An 18844-nucleotide genomic window follows, 5' to 3' on the forward strand; every position below is an offset into this window, starting at 1 on the left:
TTATCTTTCCTTCTGTCCATAATTTACAGAATTTAGAGAAAGTATGATGAGGAATGCTAAAGTTAAGAAGATACATGTATTTAGTTGAATAATACTAAAGACAGATAAGTCAAACCTTTTCCCTGATACCTAGATACTATGAGATGTATTTCTCTATGAAGATTTAAAAACCTGAGTAATTGATTGGTTATACAGTTCTGTGATGAGGTGGATATGTAATTTTTCACCCAATTCTTTGGAATAGTTTCTGCTTTACAACACTCAGCCCTACTTAGTTTAAGAATTAAAGATAATTCTTTTATATTTTTCTTAGAGCGGCATGTCCACAAATATCCTAATGCAAAGAAAATAGATCCTTAAATATTAGAAGAGGATGTCTAGGATCTTACCTTACATGTCCATCTCTTAGGGAGATACAGGGGGATACAGTTTTACCCTCTCAATTAAATGAAAGGACAGTACATCAGTATGTTTTGAATATCTCCAGATTTGCAAAAGATCCTTCCAAACTGGTGATATCTTTGTTTGGGGTTTTCAGTATTTACTCTGGCAGCTAACATGAGAGTAAATTATTCCTGAGTTTAGTATCCAAACAAACCAGTTACTTATACTTTGGCCTGTAAACCTCTGTGTGGAAAACATAAGACAGAATGTGGTCCATCTTCCCTTTTATGGGAGCCTTTTTAGGAGGACTGTTTTCTCTGCAGTAAGTGAAAAGAAAGCTAAAAGAGAGCAGGATACCTAACAATATGTCTTCTAATAAAAGGAAATATCCTACACAGTCTAGAACTTAAGTCCCTCTGCGGTAAAGGATGAAACCATGTATCTTTTTTTCCTTTTCCCCCAACTGGCTCAAAAAATTAGCTTAGGAAAAAGTTATCAAGATAGAATTTAGACAGATTGTTTCAGAAGAAAATATTCTAGAAGGGAGATACAGGTTCATAAATAAATAAAAATTCAAGATAGACTACTTGAGACAGAAAATTTGAGTAAATGTTTTATGACACATCAGAAAATGGGCATCACACAGTTTAAGGAAGATCATCTTTTAATGATTGAAACCAGTCTTTCTGAAGTGACTATGAAAGTAAGAATAACTACAACAAATAACTACTAATTCACATTCTACTCTTTGTAATCTTCCACACAATAATTTCATTATCATTTACATCTCTTACTACTAGAACAGCATTTTGAAGTTGCCAAGCACAAGTTGTATGCAACTGAGTATAAACAGCAAAATCTGCTCAGATTTCCAGAAAACCTGCAGAATGTGGAAAATGATAATCCTTAAATATGTCCATTTGCACACACACTGACAAAAATGTAAGCCCATATCCTTGTAAACAGCTTGGTTATAATGCCTGCTGTTGCTGTACAAAGGATTCCATACAGAAAAACTTTAGTAATGTGTAATAGATGGTTCATAGGCCAGTCATTGAATTTCCATTCTTAAATGTCTTTCAAAATAGGTAGTTCTCAGGAAATGCAATGTAGTGACAGTCCTGGGGTCTGTCTATTGCAGGGACACTGATGAGGGTAATCATATTTCCCCCTGATGAAGAAGACAAGTTCAGGTCCAGGATTTGTTTAGAACATCCACTCCTTTGCCAAATTTGCCACTGGAACCATTTAGTGCGTCTGTACCAAATGAAAATAATTGGATTGTGCTCAAACCACATCTGTAGAAACTAAAATCAGTTCAGTTGTATACATGTTGAATTTGAAAAGGTGCCCTTTTTTGATCAGAGTGTTGATTTTAGTGACATCTTAAAAATACTTTAGCAACATGCTCAGTGCAAAAAAAAAAAAAGTGTCGCCTATTTTTTAACTATAAGATAAGGTGCATTTTGCAAACATACAGCATATTAAATCTTCATTTTGTAGGTTGATAATAAGAAAGGTCCTATTACAGCTGGTGCATAAATGTAAGAACTCATTTGCTTCCTGGAAAGTAAAAGAAAGGTAAATACTTATCAGAAAGTGGTGGAAAAATAAAACAGTTAATACTCAAATTCTCTATACTGAACATACCATATTTTCTGTTAGTTAGCCCAATTTCTCAAGATGCAGAGAAAAATTCTCTGATGAACTTCATGGATAAGATAGTTATTTTCCCACTCAAGGATACATGGAAGGCTGCTTCCCGAGAGTCCAGAACTGCACAGAGCCACTTAAGGAGTAGCAGTGAATTAAATCTGCTCTGAATGAGCATTTTGCACTCTTTGCTGTCCCTTCTGACCAACTTCCATTTAGAGGTATACATACAACTCCTCTTGAAAGGAAGTTGGCTTATTCTATTTGTGATCCATTGAGTAAAATCACACATAAGCTCCACCATCTTATGCTTTATTCCCTCTAAACAAACCATGTCTGTGATTCTTGTAAATCAAGTAAATCTCATAATCTCCATAAAAAAGTGTTCTCTATTTGTAAAGGAAAAAAAGACATATTGTTTTAACAGTCAAATGTTTGAGCCAAAGCAATTTGCTTGTTGACAAAGACACTACAAAATTTTCAGTTTTATACCTTAATTTAGCCACATATAGAACCAGGATAATTGGCATTCAGGGCTTTTTAATCACTCATGAAATTAATCATGTAATTTTAAAAGACAGTAATACAGAAAAAAGATTTTTACGACTACTATACTTAATTTTGAGAAGTATTTTTCTACTAGAACAAGTTTTTGTTGTAATAGGGCTTTTCAGTGAAAGATTTTTTTCTATTACATAAATGGTCATATGAATTACTTTGTTTAATTCTAAATTATTTGTTACTGGACTAATGACAGGTCTTAAAGGTGATACAGTGTTTCCTTCGCTTGTTATTATGTGACTATATTAGGTTAGCATTTTGAATACATTATATCTAAATAGATTGTAGACAGAATTGTTATCATTTTAGTGAATAAAAATAGTGGCAGAAATGATCAGAACAAAATATTGAGTTAATTTCCTAGGCTCAGGCTCTCAGTCTCACACACAAAAAAACATTGGTGCAAACAGTCCACTTATTTTTTTCACCTTCAATTTGGCTGATCACTTTGAAAATGAACTCTTTTTCATTGTTAAAATTTACAATTTTCTGGATTGTCTCCAAAAGTTACAATGGATGCTGATGAATCATGGGCTATTGAAAAGTCATAGAATTGTATTAGGGATTAGCTGTAATAATTCATGTAAAATATTTAGCACAATTTTGATGCATAGTACAAGGTCAGTAATTATCAGTGGAAGCTCTAGAATTTCTACATAAGACAGCTTACAGTCAACTGTATGACTGGCAGTACAGCAAGAAGACTTGTTTTGAGGTTATGATTTTTCATAGCAAGTATGTTGCTTTTATTTAGATTGTATATATTTTCTGAGGTTCCAGGGGTGGGAGGGTTGAGGGAAACTATGAGTAAGTGCAAAATTCTCCCACACAGGCCACACCAATGCCACATATGATTACTGAAGAAAGGCTTCCATTTAGTGAAGATAGAGATGGTCATTCATTCTTTATGTGCAAGGGGGCATGAGCACTAATATCTAAATTGCAGAGGCCTGAACTGTGTCTGCTATTTTGCCAAAATTTGCATCTGTCCACCTTTACCTGATTTTTTCCTCTAAATTCTGAGTGACTTGGTTTTACTGTATTGAACATTGTTTTTCTTCTATTTTCTTGTACTACTGTATTCATTTTTAGTTCATGAATTGTAATTATTCGTCAGGGCTTCCACATTAAACATCTAGTGTGCACATCCTGATTTTGGACAGCATGTCTGTATGCAGCAGTCCTGTTTTGTATTAAAATCTTATCTTCATTTTAAAATAGCTTAGTTTATTTTATCTCAATTTATTTGAGTTTTTAGTTCTCATTAATTTCTAGCTATTTTAATTTTCCTTTTAATTTTCTTTTCCCTTGTAAATTTTAGTCTCCTCAAATATCTACCATTTTTAATTTTACATAAAATCTCCTACTCAGTGATATATTAACTTTTGTGATTTTTAAAATAAGTAGCTGGAAATAAACAAGAAATGAAAAGTTAGTACAAATACAGCTTTTGTTTAACATTCTAACTTTCAGAGATGACTGTTTCATCTTTTAGCCCATTTCTCCCACAGTAAGGATGAAATGTAGTGATCTGCTTGATATTATAGGCCTTATTACTCATTCAGCCTTCATTTATGTTTTAATTTAAACATCTCAAAACTTTGAGGATGTATTAAAAATGCTAGTTGGCTGTTACGGGCCCAGAAAATATCTGCAGCCTGATTTATAACCCTTTTTTGATAAAATGAAAACAAGTACTAATAGTTTCTTAAGCCATATTTTTTTTGTTATATACTTACTTAATTTACTTTCTTTGATCTGCATGTACAGTATGAAATAATAAAAGTAATAAACATCACCACACCAACACTCAGTGAGATCATTTCTACCAGGCCAAGGAGGTTTATTTTTTCAGTCACTTGATGTCTGAACATTTCTGCCTTCTTATCACCAAGGGTGCCAGTCTGTAATCAAGTTAATAGTTAGCATTATTTGGCTAGATTAGTGGAGCAAAATACTCGAAACCCCCATCATTGTATCAGTCTTTTTTCAAAACATTATGTAGGTGTTAGTCATCTGTATCTGTAAGAGGAGCCAATAGAATTCCCTTTGCATGTCAAAGAAAGCAGTAAATGCTAAGGTAGAATATTTAGTGAGTGAAATATAATCCTCCTCCCCCTAAACATGTTATATAGCACTCTTCAATGCACTGGCTTCACTTATCCATACAATGGTCTTACTGAAATATTTTCCATTTTCCAAAGGATGTTACCTAGTTGACAGAGGGAAATAGCAAGGGTAAACGGTTTTCTTCTTCTGAAGGCTTATGTAATGTATTTCCTAATTCCAAGCTAATCAGTTCCATCATTTGTACTAAAAATATCGTCTCAGGCAATAGCAAAAACTGTCTACACCTACTGTAACCTGGTCTTTATAAACTTGGTTGGCTTTTATTAGCATTGTAGTATCCACATTATGTTATTTGGAGTTAGATGTTTGCATGACTCTTTTCTAATATAAGCACTATGACAAGAAAAAAATGTTAAATAATTTAATTATGAAAATAATCTAAAATTATAGGAAGTCCTTCATCTTTCTAAAGTAAAAACACTGAAGACTAGTATAAACCTGATATTTCTTCATGTTTTGGTTCTCTCAAAATAATAATATAATAATATATAAACTAAACTCACCCATATTGGCAATGGAAAAGCATACAGCTTGAAATACTGTACATACAAATTCAATTTTCAAACCTCAAAAGCTTTTCCATATACAAAGAAGTTTACAGTTTTTAGTGACTAATAGATGAAAGTACTTACCTCGTTAATCCAAAGAATAGGCACAATATAGTTCTGCTTCAGATTCTTTAATGCTCTGTAACATACATTGAAAATAATTATGAAAATATATAGTAATATATTAAACATATATAACAGAAATGTTAGTAATTACTAGTGTAAATAAATGTTCGGAAATTAATTGGTCTTACAACATAGTTAAGTTCCTTGATTTCTGTTCCCTGTAATGAATCATTTAAAATTTAATATGGCTGTTTCTCAGACATCTTTCTTATAAATCTTTCTAATGCAGATTTCTAATTGGACTGATTTTTTTCTAAGCATGTATTTTCCCTTTGTATTTTCCCTTTCAATAAATTATACCCAGGAGCTAAAGTTTGAATTCTAGAAACAAGGGTCATGGAAATATTTGGACAGATAGCAAAATGAATGATACCACCAAATGCTCATTCCAAAATATGATATAATTCAAAATTACAGATGAATGTTATAATCATACAATTATTTAATGATATTAAGCCAAAGACTTCACATTTTATATTATTTCCACTTACTTTCATAGTTATACTCATTCTTATAAGAAAATATTAAAAATCATAATGAACCTTTTTCAAGAGACTCACTCAATGTTTTTTGCTGGCTTGACCAACATGTTGATCTGTAGCCGTTTTGCAGCTCGTAAAGTGAATCCTGTTATCTAAAAAGAGAAAAAACTAAAATAATTACCAACTTAAAAAAAATTTTTATAATATCCAAGATTAATTTTTATGGGTTATGTGGAACCTAAGTTGAAACTTGAGGAAATTTACTAAAAAATTAATTGGACTTATTAAATACAACATATATAACTCTGCATAATTACATTTTGCATATATATACTCATATATTTATACAAATTATACACAAGCACAGAACAATTTCTATGCCTGACCTAATGTTAAAGTTTTAGTTAGATTTGTGAAATTTATCTGAACTGGTTTTGGGGAAATCAATAACAACAATAATAGTGGAACCTAAAGCTCATATAGATAATTTACATCCTGAACTATGCATGGCCAAGTGTATATTCAGTCAGAATCAATATATCATTGGTATAATACTACCTCTGTCATTATTTAAACAGAAATATGGCTAAAATTCTGGCATTTTGTTTAACAGTTGAAAAGGAGAATATTAAAATAAACTAAAAGTTGAAACGTTATAGGAAGTTTAATAGATTTTCCTTGACACTTAGTATAGTAGGTCTTGCTTCAAATGGACATATGCCCATAAAATTTCTTTTAATCCTTCATAATTTACAGTGTCTTTTTTGTATAAGCAATACTTGCATTAGGTATAACTTAAGCATACAATTTAATTTATACCAAATTGTTTAAAGCCAATTAGAATTATTTCCATCATTGCTGTTTCTGAACTTTGAATAATTTAAAAGGCTTATAAAGTTCCATATGCTGAAAAACTAAAATTGAAATACCTTAGAATTTGATAAGCAAGAATAGAAAGAAATCAATGTAATTTTCCTTGCAATAAAAGTAAGTTAGTTACAAGAATTGCGAGGCAGTAAATATAATCAATAAATATGATTGACAAAAAGAGAATTTCATTTTTTTCACTTTTAAAAAACATTAAATAAATCAGTTCAGTAATGTATTTGCTTACAGGTTCAACATCTAAATAGGTGCTGTGTTCTTCTTCATTTGGATTTAAGCCTTCAATAGTTTTTGCAATTTCAGGACTTGCATGTAGAAAATGAGGAAGTGAAATGTATACAGGTCTTCCTGAAAACAAGTTTTAAGGACAGTTGAAATAAATCATTTACCTCATTTCGCATACCTCTTAGAAAAGATTCCCTTGAAAATAAAGGTTTTTAACTAAAAAAAAAAAAAAAAGAAATGCAGAGTTGGCTTGGAATACTAACTAGGGGATGAAAGTGAGGGCGTGTTATAACATCTGGTCGTTACCGAACAAAAATAAAATACAAAATTCTGCATCATCCTTCTAACCAGTCAGTGACGTCTCTTGTTCATTCCCATATATAAAGTTTAGTTGCTGATCACAAAGTTACAAGTGTATATCTTCATGATTTCAGGCAGTAATATGTCTGTGGACAGAATTTTTTTAAGAGGTTTTTCTTTCTTTGTTCTTAACCACTCCAGTATGAAGAAAGTGAGCAAAACAAGGCTTCCAATGTCATGTTTGAGTCAATTCTTATTTCAGAGACATACTGAAAATATACTTATTTTTATTTATTATTTTCTAGAGTTAGTAAAGTTACCAAAATATCAGATGGATAAGTTGGGATGCTCAGTGTATTCTAGGAGCTGTCTTTGTTTTATCCAAAGTCTAAAAGGAGCACAGGGATTCTGCACAGCAAAGGAAACCATCAAAAAATGAAAAGGCTACATATGGAATGAGAGAAAAATATTCGCAAACCACATATCCCATAAGTGATTAACATCCAGCATATACAAGGAATTCAAATAATTCAAAAAACATAAATAACCCAATTAAAAAATGGGCAGTGAACCTAAAGAGACCTTTGTTCAAAGCAGCATGGGGAAATACCAGTATGGTTTTACCTAATAAGTTTTGCAACACTCAAACAACTGGGACCTTAAAAGCAGTACAAAAATCAAAACAAAAATATCCTACCACCACCCTTACTTTTTTATTGCTTTCTCATTTTAAACTATTGGCAGGAAGGCATCCTGGGTGAAGTTTACATTTTAAAGAACACTGCAAATTATGCCATTGATTGTGATGTTGAGAGAACTTTAACTTACCACCTTTGCATTTGCCAATGTCTAGTACACCATATAATGTACAGTTTTTTGATATAGTTTTTTCTGTGCAGAAACAGTGGTTGTCTGGATTTTGAAGTGGAGATGCGAAAACCATGGATGGAAGAATAAATCTATACACAGGAATTCCTTTCAGATTAATTTCGGCTCCAAACACAGCATACATTGACCTAAACACAGATGACAAAGAGCTTCATTCTGGGAACCAGAACTTCATTCTGGAGATTGATTTTTCCTATTTTTAAATTTATGTTACTGCTTTAACTTAGAAAAATTGGATATAATCTTATTAGAATCCTTACTTAAATCTTAGGAAAAAAGATCTTGAAAGTTTTAAGGCACACCAGAGCTCAGTACCTGAGTTTTTAGCTATCTTTACCTTTGTTTTCAAAAGGTTCTGAGAATCATTTTTGCTTGTGAACTACCCTGGAGTATTTATACTGAAGACATTTCTCATAGTTAGTTTCCTCTAGAGATTAAATATTTATATGACTCTATCAAATCCTTTATTTGTGTCCACTTTACATAAAATAAACATAAAATTTTAATCTTCCAGATTTAATCCTGAAGACAAAGGCTGCTCACCTGCTGGAATGTGTGCATGTAAATGGTTTAATATATGTCTCATATGCCTTCTTTAACCAAGTGTCCACCATAACCTTGGCAAATTGGCAACGTACTAGGGCTCAATACATGTTTTTTCTAATCCCCAGATAACCCCATATGAAGAGATGCTGCTCTCTTCAATTTTACAGATAAAGAAAGTATTCAGAGATATTAAATATTTGTCCACACCACAGAGTGTCTAGAAAATGACTAGGATTCAAGCAAACTGGTGTGGGCACCAGTGCTTGTGTGATAGCTACTGAGTAACATCAATCTGAAAAGATGTAGTGTCAACAGAGCACATTAACAGAATTCTATGACTGTGGCATCATCACCTTTTGAAAACTTTTTTGAAGTATAATTGATTTACGATGTTGTATTTGTTCCTGGTGTACAGCAGTTATCCACTTATGTTTGTGTATGTGTGCGTATTCCTTTTTAAATTTTTCCACAATAGGTTATTACAAAATATTGAATATGGTTCCCTATGCTATACAGTGGGACCTTGTTATTTATCCCTATTATATATAGTAGTGTGTATGTGTTGATTCCAAGCTCCTAATTTATCCCTCCCCTCTTTCCCCATGGTAACCATAAGTTCGATTTCTTTGTGTATCTGTTTTGTAAATAAGTTTATTTGTATCATTTTTTTTAGATTCCACATCCAAGTGATACCACATGATACGTGTTTTTCTTTCTCTGACTTCAGTTAGTTTGATAATCTCTATGTCCATCCATGTTCTGCAAATGGCATTATTTCATTCTTTTTTATGGCTAATATTTCATGATATATATACCTCCCCCACATCTCTTTACCCATTCATTTGTCTGTGGACACTTAGGTTGATTCCATGTCTTGGCTTTTATAAATAGTGCTGGTATGGACATTGAGGTGCATGTATCTTTTCCTCTTTAGAGTTTTCATTTTATCCAGATATATATGCCCAGTTACTGAATTGCTGGATCATAAGGTAACTTTATTTTTAGTTTTTAAAGAAACCTGCAGACTGTTTTACCAGTGGACGAACCAGTTTACATTCCCACTATAAGTGTAGGGTTCCCTTGCTCCCACACCCTCTCTAGCATTATTATTTGTAGACTTTGTGATGATGGCCATTCTGAGTGGTGTGGGCTGACACTTCACTGTAGTTTTGATTTACATTTTCCTAATAACTAGTGACATTGAGCATCTTTTCAGGTGACTGTTGGCCATCTGGATGTCATCTTTGGAAAAATGTCTGTTCAGATCTTCTGCCCATTTTTTGATTGGGTGGTTGTTTTTTGGATATTGAGCTGTATGAGGAGTTTGTGTATTTTGGAAATTGAGCCCTTGTCTGTCACATCGTTTGCAAATATTTTCTCCCAGTCTGTAGGTTCTCTTTTCATTTTGTTTATGGTTTCCTTTGCTGTGCAAAAGCTTATAAAAGATTGATTAGGTCCCATTTGTTTGTTCTAGCTTTTATTTTACCTTAGTAGGATGACCCAGGAAAACAGTATGATTTATGTCAGAGAATGTTTTTCCTATGTTCTCTTCTAGGAGTTTTATGGTGTCGTGTCTTATGTTTAGGTCTTTAACCCATTTTGAATTTACCTTTGTGTGTGATATGGGGACGTGCTCTAACTTCACTGATTTTTGTGTGACTGTTTAGCTTTCCAACACCACTCGCTGAAGAGATTGTCTCTCTGCACTGTATATTCTTGCCTTGTATTTCAAAGATTAATTGACTATAGGTGTGCAGGTTTATTTCTGGGCTCTCCATTATGTTCCATTGATCCATATGTCTATTTTTGTGCCAACACCATGCTCTTTGATTACCGTAGCATTGTAGTATTCTCTGAAGTCTGGTGGGGGTTATGCCTTTAGCTTTGTTCTTTGTCCTCAATATTGGTTTGGCAATTCTGGGGTCATTTGTGGTTCCATATAAATTTTAGGGTTATTTATTCTGGCTCTGTGAAGAGCGTCTTGGGTAATTTGATAGGGATTGCATTGAGTCTGTAGATTTCTTTGGGTAGTATGGACATTTTAGCAATATTAATTCGTCCAATGCATAGCATGGAGTATCTTTGCATTTCTAAAATCATCTTCGACTTCCTTTACCAGTGTTTTATAGTTCTCAGCATAAATCTTTCACCTTGGTCAGATTTATTCCTAAATATTTTACTTCGATAGAATTATAAGAGATTGTTTCTTTACTTTCTCTTTCTGGTAGTTTATTGCTCCTGTAAAGAAATGCAACAGATATCCATTATGTTAATGTTGTCTCCTGCTACCTTACTGAATTTACCTTTTCTAATAGTTTTTGAGTGGAGTCCTTAGGGTTTTCTATATAAAGTATCATGTTATCTGCTTATAATGATAATTTTAACTCTTCTTTTTCAGTTTGGTTCCCTCTTACTCTTTTTAATTTATCACTGTGTTGAATTGTAGTGGTCAGAGTGGGCATCCTTGTCTTATTCCAGTTTTTAGCAGGAAGGCTTTCAACTTTTCACCATTGGATATATTATGTTGGCTGTGGGTTTGTTATGAGTACCTTTTTATTATGTTGAGATATGTTTCCTATATACCCACTTTGGTAGGAGTTTTTATCATGAATGAATTTTGAATTTTATGAAATTCTTTTTCTGCATCTTTTGAGATTACTGTGTAGTTTTCATCCTTCTTTTGTTGATGTGGTGTGTTACATTGATTTATGTACTTTGAACCATCTTTGTGACCCAGGGATGACTCCAACTTGATTGTAGCTTTTGATCTTTTTTATGTGTTATTGGATTTGATTTGCTGATGTTTTATTGAGGATTTTTGCATCTGTATTTATTAAAGATATTGGCCTGTACTTTTCTTTTTTGAAAGTATCTTTGTCAAATTTTGATTTTACATTGACTCTGGCTTCATAGAATGAATTTTGCTGTTTCCTCCTCTTCAGTGTTTTGGAATCGTTTGAGAAATATCAATAAAAGTACTTCTTTGTATGTTTGGTTCATTTCTGCAGTGAAAATATCTAGTCCTTGACTTTGGTTGGCAGGGAATTTTTTTTTTTAAACTACATTTTATTTCACTTCCAGTGATCACTCTGTTCAAATTATCTATTTCTTCGTGATTCAGTTTGGTGACCTGTGTGTTTTTAGAAACTCCCATTTCTTCTAGTTTGTAATTGTTCACAGTAGTCTTTTTTTTTTTTTTTTTTTTTTTTTTTTTTTCTGTGATGTTAGTTGTATTTGTCCTCTTTACTTTCTTATTTTGTTTATTTGGGTCCTCTCTCATTTCTGTTTGGTGAGCCTGGCCAGAAGTTTGTTGATTATTTTTACTCTTGCAAAAAACCCAGCTCTTGGTTTTATTGATTTTTTTCTATTGTTCTCTTAATCTCTATATGATTTGTTTCCTCCCTGATCTTTATTATTTCCTTCCTTCTGCTGACTTTGGGGTTTTTTTGTTTGTTTTCCTTTTTCTAATTCCTTTAGGTGGTAGATCAGTTTGTATATTTGAGATTTTTTTTTTTTTTTTGACAGCAGCCTGTATCTCTATGAACTTCTCTCTTAGGACTACTTTCACTGCATCCCATAGATTTTGTATAGTTGTGTTTGCATTGTCATTTGTCACAAGGTATTTTTAATTTCTTTCATTTTATCTTTGACCCATTGGTTTTTTAGTAGCATATCATTTAGTCTCCATGCAATCATTTTTTTCTTGTTTCTATTTCTGTGGTTGATTTCTAGTTTTGCACTGTTGTGGTCTGAAAAGATGGTTGTAATAATTTCTGTTCTCTTAAATTTGTTGACATTTGTTTTGTCTTCTAGTATGTGATCCATCCTTGAGAATGTTTCATGTGCACTTGAGAAAAATATGTATTACGGATTTTTTTTTTGGACAAATTGTCCCAAAGATATCAGTTAAGTCTAACTATTCTATTGTATCATTTAGGATCTCTGTTGCCATATTGATTTTCTGTCTTGGAGATCTGTCAGTTGATATTAGTGTGGTAAAGTCTGTTACTATTATTGTATTTCCATCGGTTTCTTCCCTTATGTCTGTTAGTATTTGTTTTATGTATTTAGGTGCTCCTACATTGGGTACATATATGTAAACAAATGTAATGTCCTCTTGTATTGAATGTTTTATCATTTTATAATGTTCTTCTGTGTCTTTCTTCATAGCTTTTATTTTAGTCTATTTTTAGATATGAGTAACACTATCCCTGCTTTCTTGTTATTTGCATTTGCCTGAAATATCTTTTTCTATCTCATTACTTTTAATACATTTGTGTCCTTCACCCTAAAGTGGGTCTTTTGTAGGCAGCACATTGTAGAGTCTTGCTTTATTATCCAGTCTGCTACTCTTTTTGATTGAAGCATTTAGTCCATTGCTACTTAAGGTTATTATAGATGAGTTTGTATCTATTGTCATTTTAAACCTTGTGTTTCCATTGATCTTATATTTCTTTTGTGTTCCTTTATTTTCTTTTTGGTTTCCTTTTGTGGTTTAATGGTTTTCTTTTGTATTATGGTTGAGTCTTCTTCTTTTTGGTATTTGTGAATCTAGTGTGTATTTTTGATTTATGGTTACCCTGGTTTTTATGTATGTGAACTCATTACTCTATCTACTTGCATTAGACTGGTAGTCCTATAAGCTCAAACACATTCTTAAAAAAAGCTACATTTTTTTACTCTGTTTCCCTACATTTTATGATTTTTGCATTTTATTTTACATTGTCATAGTTATCTTTGTACTGTTAATTACAGTTATAATTACTTTAGAAAATTTTTGGCTTTTTTCCCCCAACCTATATACTGACTTGTTTAAGTAACTACAATCTTTTTACGTTTTTTTTTTTTTTTTTTTAATGGAGCTACTGGGGATTGAACCCAGGACCTCATGCATGCCAAGCATGCACTCTACCTCTGATCTATGCCCTCCCTCTACAATCCTTTTATATATTTGTTTTTCCTATTGTAATATTTTTTCTTTTCCCAGTAATTTCTTGTTTCTTTTATATTTGGGGAAGACCTTTCAATATTCCTTTTATTTTATGATTAGTATTACTGTATTCTTTCTTTTTTTGTCTGATAAATTCTTTATCTTTCCTTCTATTCTAGTCTCCTTCTGTTTCCCATAATTCTAATGATAATCATGCTGGGTAGAATTTCCTAGGGTGTTGTTTTTTTTCCTTTCAGGACTTTGAATATATCTTGCCACTCCCTTCTGGCCTACAAAATTTTTATAGAGAAATCAGCTGATAGCCTTATGGGAATTCTTTTGTAGGTAACTCTTTGTTTTTACTCTCTAGACTTTTCTCCTTACCTCTAACTTTTGCCTTTTTAATTTTAATATATCTTGGCATAGATCTGTTTGGGTTCATCTTGTTTGGGACCCTCTAAGCTTACTATTCCTGCATATTTCTTTCCTTCTTTAGGTTTGGAAAGTTTTCAGCCATAATTTCTTCAAATACATTTTCAGTTGCCTTTTCTCTTTCTTTTCCTTCTGGGATTCCTGTTATTCATAGATCGTCATGCTTTGTATCACACCATATGTCTGATATGTTGCTTTCATTTTTTTTATTTGTCTTTCTATCTGCTGTTCTAATTGCATGGTTTACATTATTCAGTCTTCCAGAGCACGTGTTTGTTCTTTTGCATTATTTAGTTTGCCGTGTTGCCTTTAACTCAGTTTTCATCTTGGTAATGAGTTTTCCGATTTTGTTTGGCTCCTCTTTAATTGTTTATAGTTCTTTATTATAGTGATATGCCTTTCTTTCTATCAATAGCCTTTCTTAATTCCTTTAACATTTTTATTACTTCTTTGAACTGCAGACGGCTGTTTCATTGTTTGTTCTTTTAGAGGATTTCTCTTCTTTTCTTTGGGAATGGCTTCTCTGCTTTTTCATTTTATGTATACTTTTCTGACTATTAATTTAGGAGTAACAGTTGTCTACTGTGGTCCTGAAGGGCTGTTTTTATGTGGGAGTATCCCTGTGTAGCCTGCATGAGTCTTATATTTTTGTTGTTAGGGCTATTTTTCGTATGAATGCCTGACATGTCTTTCCTCAAGGTGTGCTGGCTATTATCCCTTTGATAGTGTTTGGTGTTGTGATGACCAGAACCTGTAGTGGATGATGGGCGGGGCCTCCTGTTTGCTCTGTGTTTGTCACAGCCCTGATGGGAGGTAGTGTGTGCTTCCCAGTTGTTGGAGTAGAAGCCTTTAGTTGTGGTTCTAAGCTGAGATGTGAGGTATGTGGGAGTGGAGCGCTTCCACTGGAACAGGGAACACTGAGTATTCTCCAGGAGCTTTCCACCAGAAACTGTGCTCTTTGATGTTGCCTGTCACCTGTTGTGCATGCTCACAAAGTACACTGTTAGCACTGCCCTCAACCCCACCTCAGCTGTGGGAATGTTTGCAGTTGGCCAGGATGCTCCTCAAACACTTTACTCCCAAAGCCATCATTGCAAAGCGAGTTAAGTCTGGCACCCAGACCTGCCATGGCAGTGCCAGGAATCAGCCCAGACTTCTACGTGCTTGCACCTACAGTGCCCACCACTACCTGTACTGGCCCCACCCCAGCCATGAGAGTACCAGTAATCTTGGTTATGTGTCAGACGATGTACTCTTGAAGACTTAAATCTGCTGAAGTCATACACCTACTGGGAATCTGCTCAGATTCCAGTCCTGCTTCTGAAGTCACTCACCTTCTGGGAATAGACTCAAATTTCAGCCCCGCCTCCCTGTCTGTGCAACTGACTGGCAGTTGTGTACTCCCAGAACTCTTAGAGGTGGTGCCACACCCACTGTGAGCATAAGATTGAGGCTGCTATGGGAGGGCCACGTCCCTCCATTTCTGTGCATTGACAGTGAGACTTCTATGGCAGACCGGGGCTCCATCCTGTGCACAGCCCCAGTTATGGCCCAGAACACACTCCAGGCCATTCGTGCTGTGTTCACCCAGCTAAACTGAGTCCTCTCCCTGGGTCTTACTGCTGAAGCCCGAGTTTCAGTACCCAGCTGCCTCACATATCAGCAATGCCCATCTCTGGCTGGGATGTACAGGGAGGGGGCACAGATGGTCTGTGCTAGTCTCTGTCCTGCCTGCCACAAGCAAGTGGCTGCATTCACCTCTGAGCCTTTGAAACTCCCTATCTGACCCGTCAGATCTCTCAGCCAGTGAAAGAGGTTCCCAGGGTGAGGGAACTTTCCTCCTCTTCTTTCACAGCTCCCTCCCAGGGGTGCAGGTACCATCCCAGTTACATGGTAATGTTTCTTGCAGCTTTGATTGTAAGTGATACTCTGCCAGTGTTCAGTAGGTATTCTGTGATAGTTGTTCCATATGTAGATAGTTGTTTGATGTACTTGTGGGAGGAGGTGAGCTCCGTGACCTTCTGTTTTAATCCTGACCTCTGCCTTCATCTTTGGACATCTTTAGAAAGAATGGGCATGTCCTTCTAGACTTGACTGATACTAAACATACTACTAATTTGAAAAAGAAAGGAAAAATTGTTCTTGCTTAGAAATGACAAAGAAGAACGTTATTTGCATATATGAAATTACTTTCTACAACTTTCAATTTTTTAAAGATTTAATAAACACATTATAAATTCCATAATGTATTTATTATTAATGTATCAGGAAAATTTCCCCAAATGCATTTTATTTTTTTCAAATAACATGATTCTTAAGTATGAACTTCTTACTCTGTGTTTTGTCACTTAGGGAAGCAATTATGACTTAGACAAAGATATCAGTGTAGTTCTCTTACCTGCAAATGTCAGAGGAAAAGAATTGCAATACCCGGGTCTTCTCAATGAAAGGTGGAAATGAGGCAGCATCTGTTTAAAAGCCAAGCGAGTGGCAAGGGATTAGATGTAATTTGTGTCCTAGGCAAATCTAAAAATCTTGATTCCAGCATGGTTAATAGAAATATAATGCAAACTATATATGTAATTTGAAAAATCTCTGGTAGATGTATTTTTTAAATGAATAAAGTATCATAAATATTTTATTTAACCCATTGTATCCAAAATACCATCATTTTAACATGTAATCAATGTAGAAATTAACAGAATCTCAAAATCCAGTGTAGACTTTATACTTACAGCACACTTCCATTTGTACTAGTCACATTTCAAGTGCTTAATTGTGACATATGGTTAGAAGCTACCATATTCAACAAGTCTGTATAGTATACACATTCATTGATAATTAATTTCATATTGAATTTTCCCATTTATTAAAAATAATTGAAAGTGTAAAAAAATGGCAAAATCACACGTTGTTAAAACTGATTTTGTTTTTTTTGAAATCTCCCACCCTATCAGTAGAGTAGCACTTTTCTTACCTTGAGGTTCATTTAGAACTCCTGTTTCATAAAAATGTTGTTCTTATTTTGATAGTGATTCATTTATCTGTCTTAATGGCTGTTTAACATTTTTTAAATCATTTATTAAAGTTCTCTCACTGAACAGAATTTTATGCATATGGTTTGAAGATGTATACATCAAAGTAAAAAACGCATTTGTTGAGTTTTTTGAATCTTTATTATGGTTATAATCCATGGCACACGCTGGATATGTGAATGAATAACTAATAATTTATCCATTTTCTCCTCAAATGAGTATCACCAAAATGTGCCACCACTGAATGTGTTTATTCAAAACAGTAAGACCCATACTTCAGTTACCAAGTTCTTTTTATGGTAAGTGTGCCAATCTTACAATCTTACTACATTTTGCTTATACTCTTGTGGTAAGTGAAATACAGCAGATGATCACAGTAACCTTAATCCTGACATTGAGAGAATGGGCTACTGAAAATTAGCTTAAACTCCCAGATAGGTCCCTGAATGGGCATTGCCTACAACTATCTTCCCAAAACCTTAGCTGTTAAAAGAAAAGAATACATTGAAAAACTTTAAAAATCATCTAAATATCATTGAAGATTATGTCATCATAACACCAGTAGTTACCATGGGCCATGACCACTAGATAGCTGATACTAGCAGGATGCTTTTTAAAATATATTCAGATGTAAATCAACGTTTTTATTTTATGTCTCTTTAAACTTATTGAAGAAGGTAGAGGAAGTACTTCTAAATCATGATGAAAACACATTAGAACTTTTTCCATTTCATTATTCTCTTTTCCCTAGTGCTGTAACCAAGAATTGCTCTCACAGGGATTCCATCAGAGTCCCTGGCCTGTTCAGTCTATCTTTGCTCCCAGGTTATTTTACTTCTATTTTCTTAAATACTTTTAGCTTCATTCCTGATGTTCATATATTTATGTTATTGTCATTAAAAAATCTTCTACCTCCTTTTTAAAAACTTCATTATGTCTCAGTTTTGGACAAAATTATTTTTTTTCCTTAAACCTATAAAGAATACTATTTAGGATAAGCTATGTATATTTCTCTCTGTATCTAAGGTCTAAAGTACTAAGCTCATGTAATTACTAGATTTAGTGGTATTGGGACATTTTACAGTGTATTTGCAGAAGTGCACTACTTACAAAGAAATTTCTTCACCCACTTATATGGCTCAAAGAGCTACAAAGCAAACTTTGACAGTGGTTTTGCTGGTTTTTTTCCTACTATAGAGTGTTAACATAGTTAAATAAACATGCAAAACTCAGCATTAAATTTGGAAAAATAAATATTCTTCGTGTTTCCTTTTTATTCCCTACCTTTTACATCACTTTGTATTTAACTTTTTTCATCGTCATTATATTATTTTCCATAATGTATTTCCACACCAACTTTATAAACATTATGCTCTGCTTCTGTTCCTTAGAAGCTGAAAGGTAACCATTGATTTTAAATACCTCATGGGATTTTATTACTATTGCTTTTTAACATCTTGATTCTTAAACTAATAGGCATATGTGTATTTGGCTTTTCTTAAAGGAGCATAATAAGCCAGATCTAACCACACTCTAAGTTTATAGTACCTTCTTTCTTTCCAACTCTTAATACAGAGTATACATTTTTACATACATTTTTCATAGTTAGTACACATGTAACCTTGTTTTTGTTGCTGAACTTTTCTCTCTCTGACCATCTTATTCACAATATATTGTTCTGTTTTGCAACTTCACTGATTCTACCTCATATTGAAACCT

The 18844-nt window shown here is 33.5% G+C and overlaps 1 protein-coding gene across 1 annotated transcript in view; it reads right to left on the reverse strand.

Moving 5' to 3' along the window:
- Positions 1-1062: 1062 nt before the first annotated feature.
- LOC105100371 (platelet glycoprotein 4) overlaps positions 1063-18844 on the reverse strand; it is a 44809-nt gene continuing 27027 nt past the window's right edge. Inside the window, exons 9-15 of the mRNA XM_064487633.1 lie at positions 16489-16558; positions 8123-8310; positions 6999-7117; positions 5963-6036; positions 5361-5415; positions 4338-4502; positions 1063-1947 (exon numbers count right to left, since the gene is read on the reverse strand). Coding sequence (XP_064343703.1) covers positions 4338-4502; positions 5361-5415; positions 5963-6036; positions 6999-7117; positions 8123-8310; positions 16489-16558 — 671 coding nt within the window. The 3' untranslated portion in view covers positions 1063-1947. The remainder of the gene's footprint in view (positions 1948-4337; positions 4503-5360; positions 5416-5962; positions 6037-6998; positions 7118-8122; positions 8311-16488; positions 16559-18844) is intronic.

Source organism: Camelus dromedarius, chromosome 7, assembly GCF_036321535.1.
Source record: "Camelus dromedarius isolate mCamDro1 chromosome 7, mCamDro1.pat, whole genome shotgun sequence".
NCBI lineage: Eukaryota > Metazoa > Chordata > Mammalia > Artiodactyla > Camelidae > Camelus > Camelus dromedarius.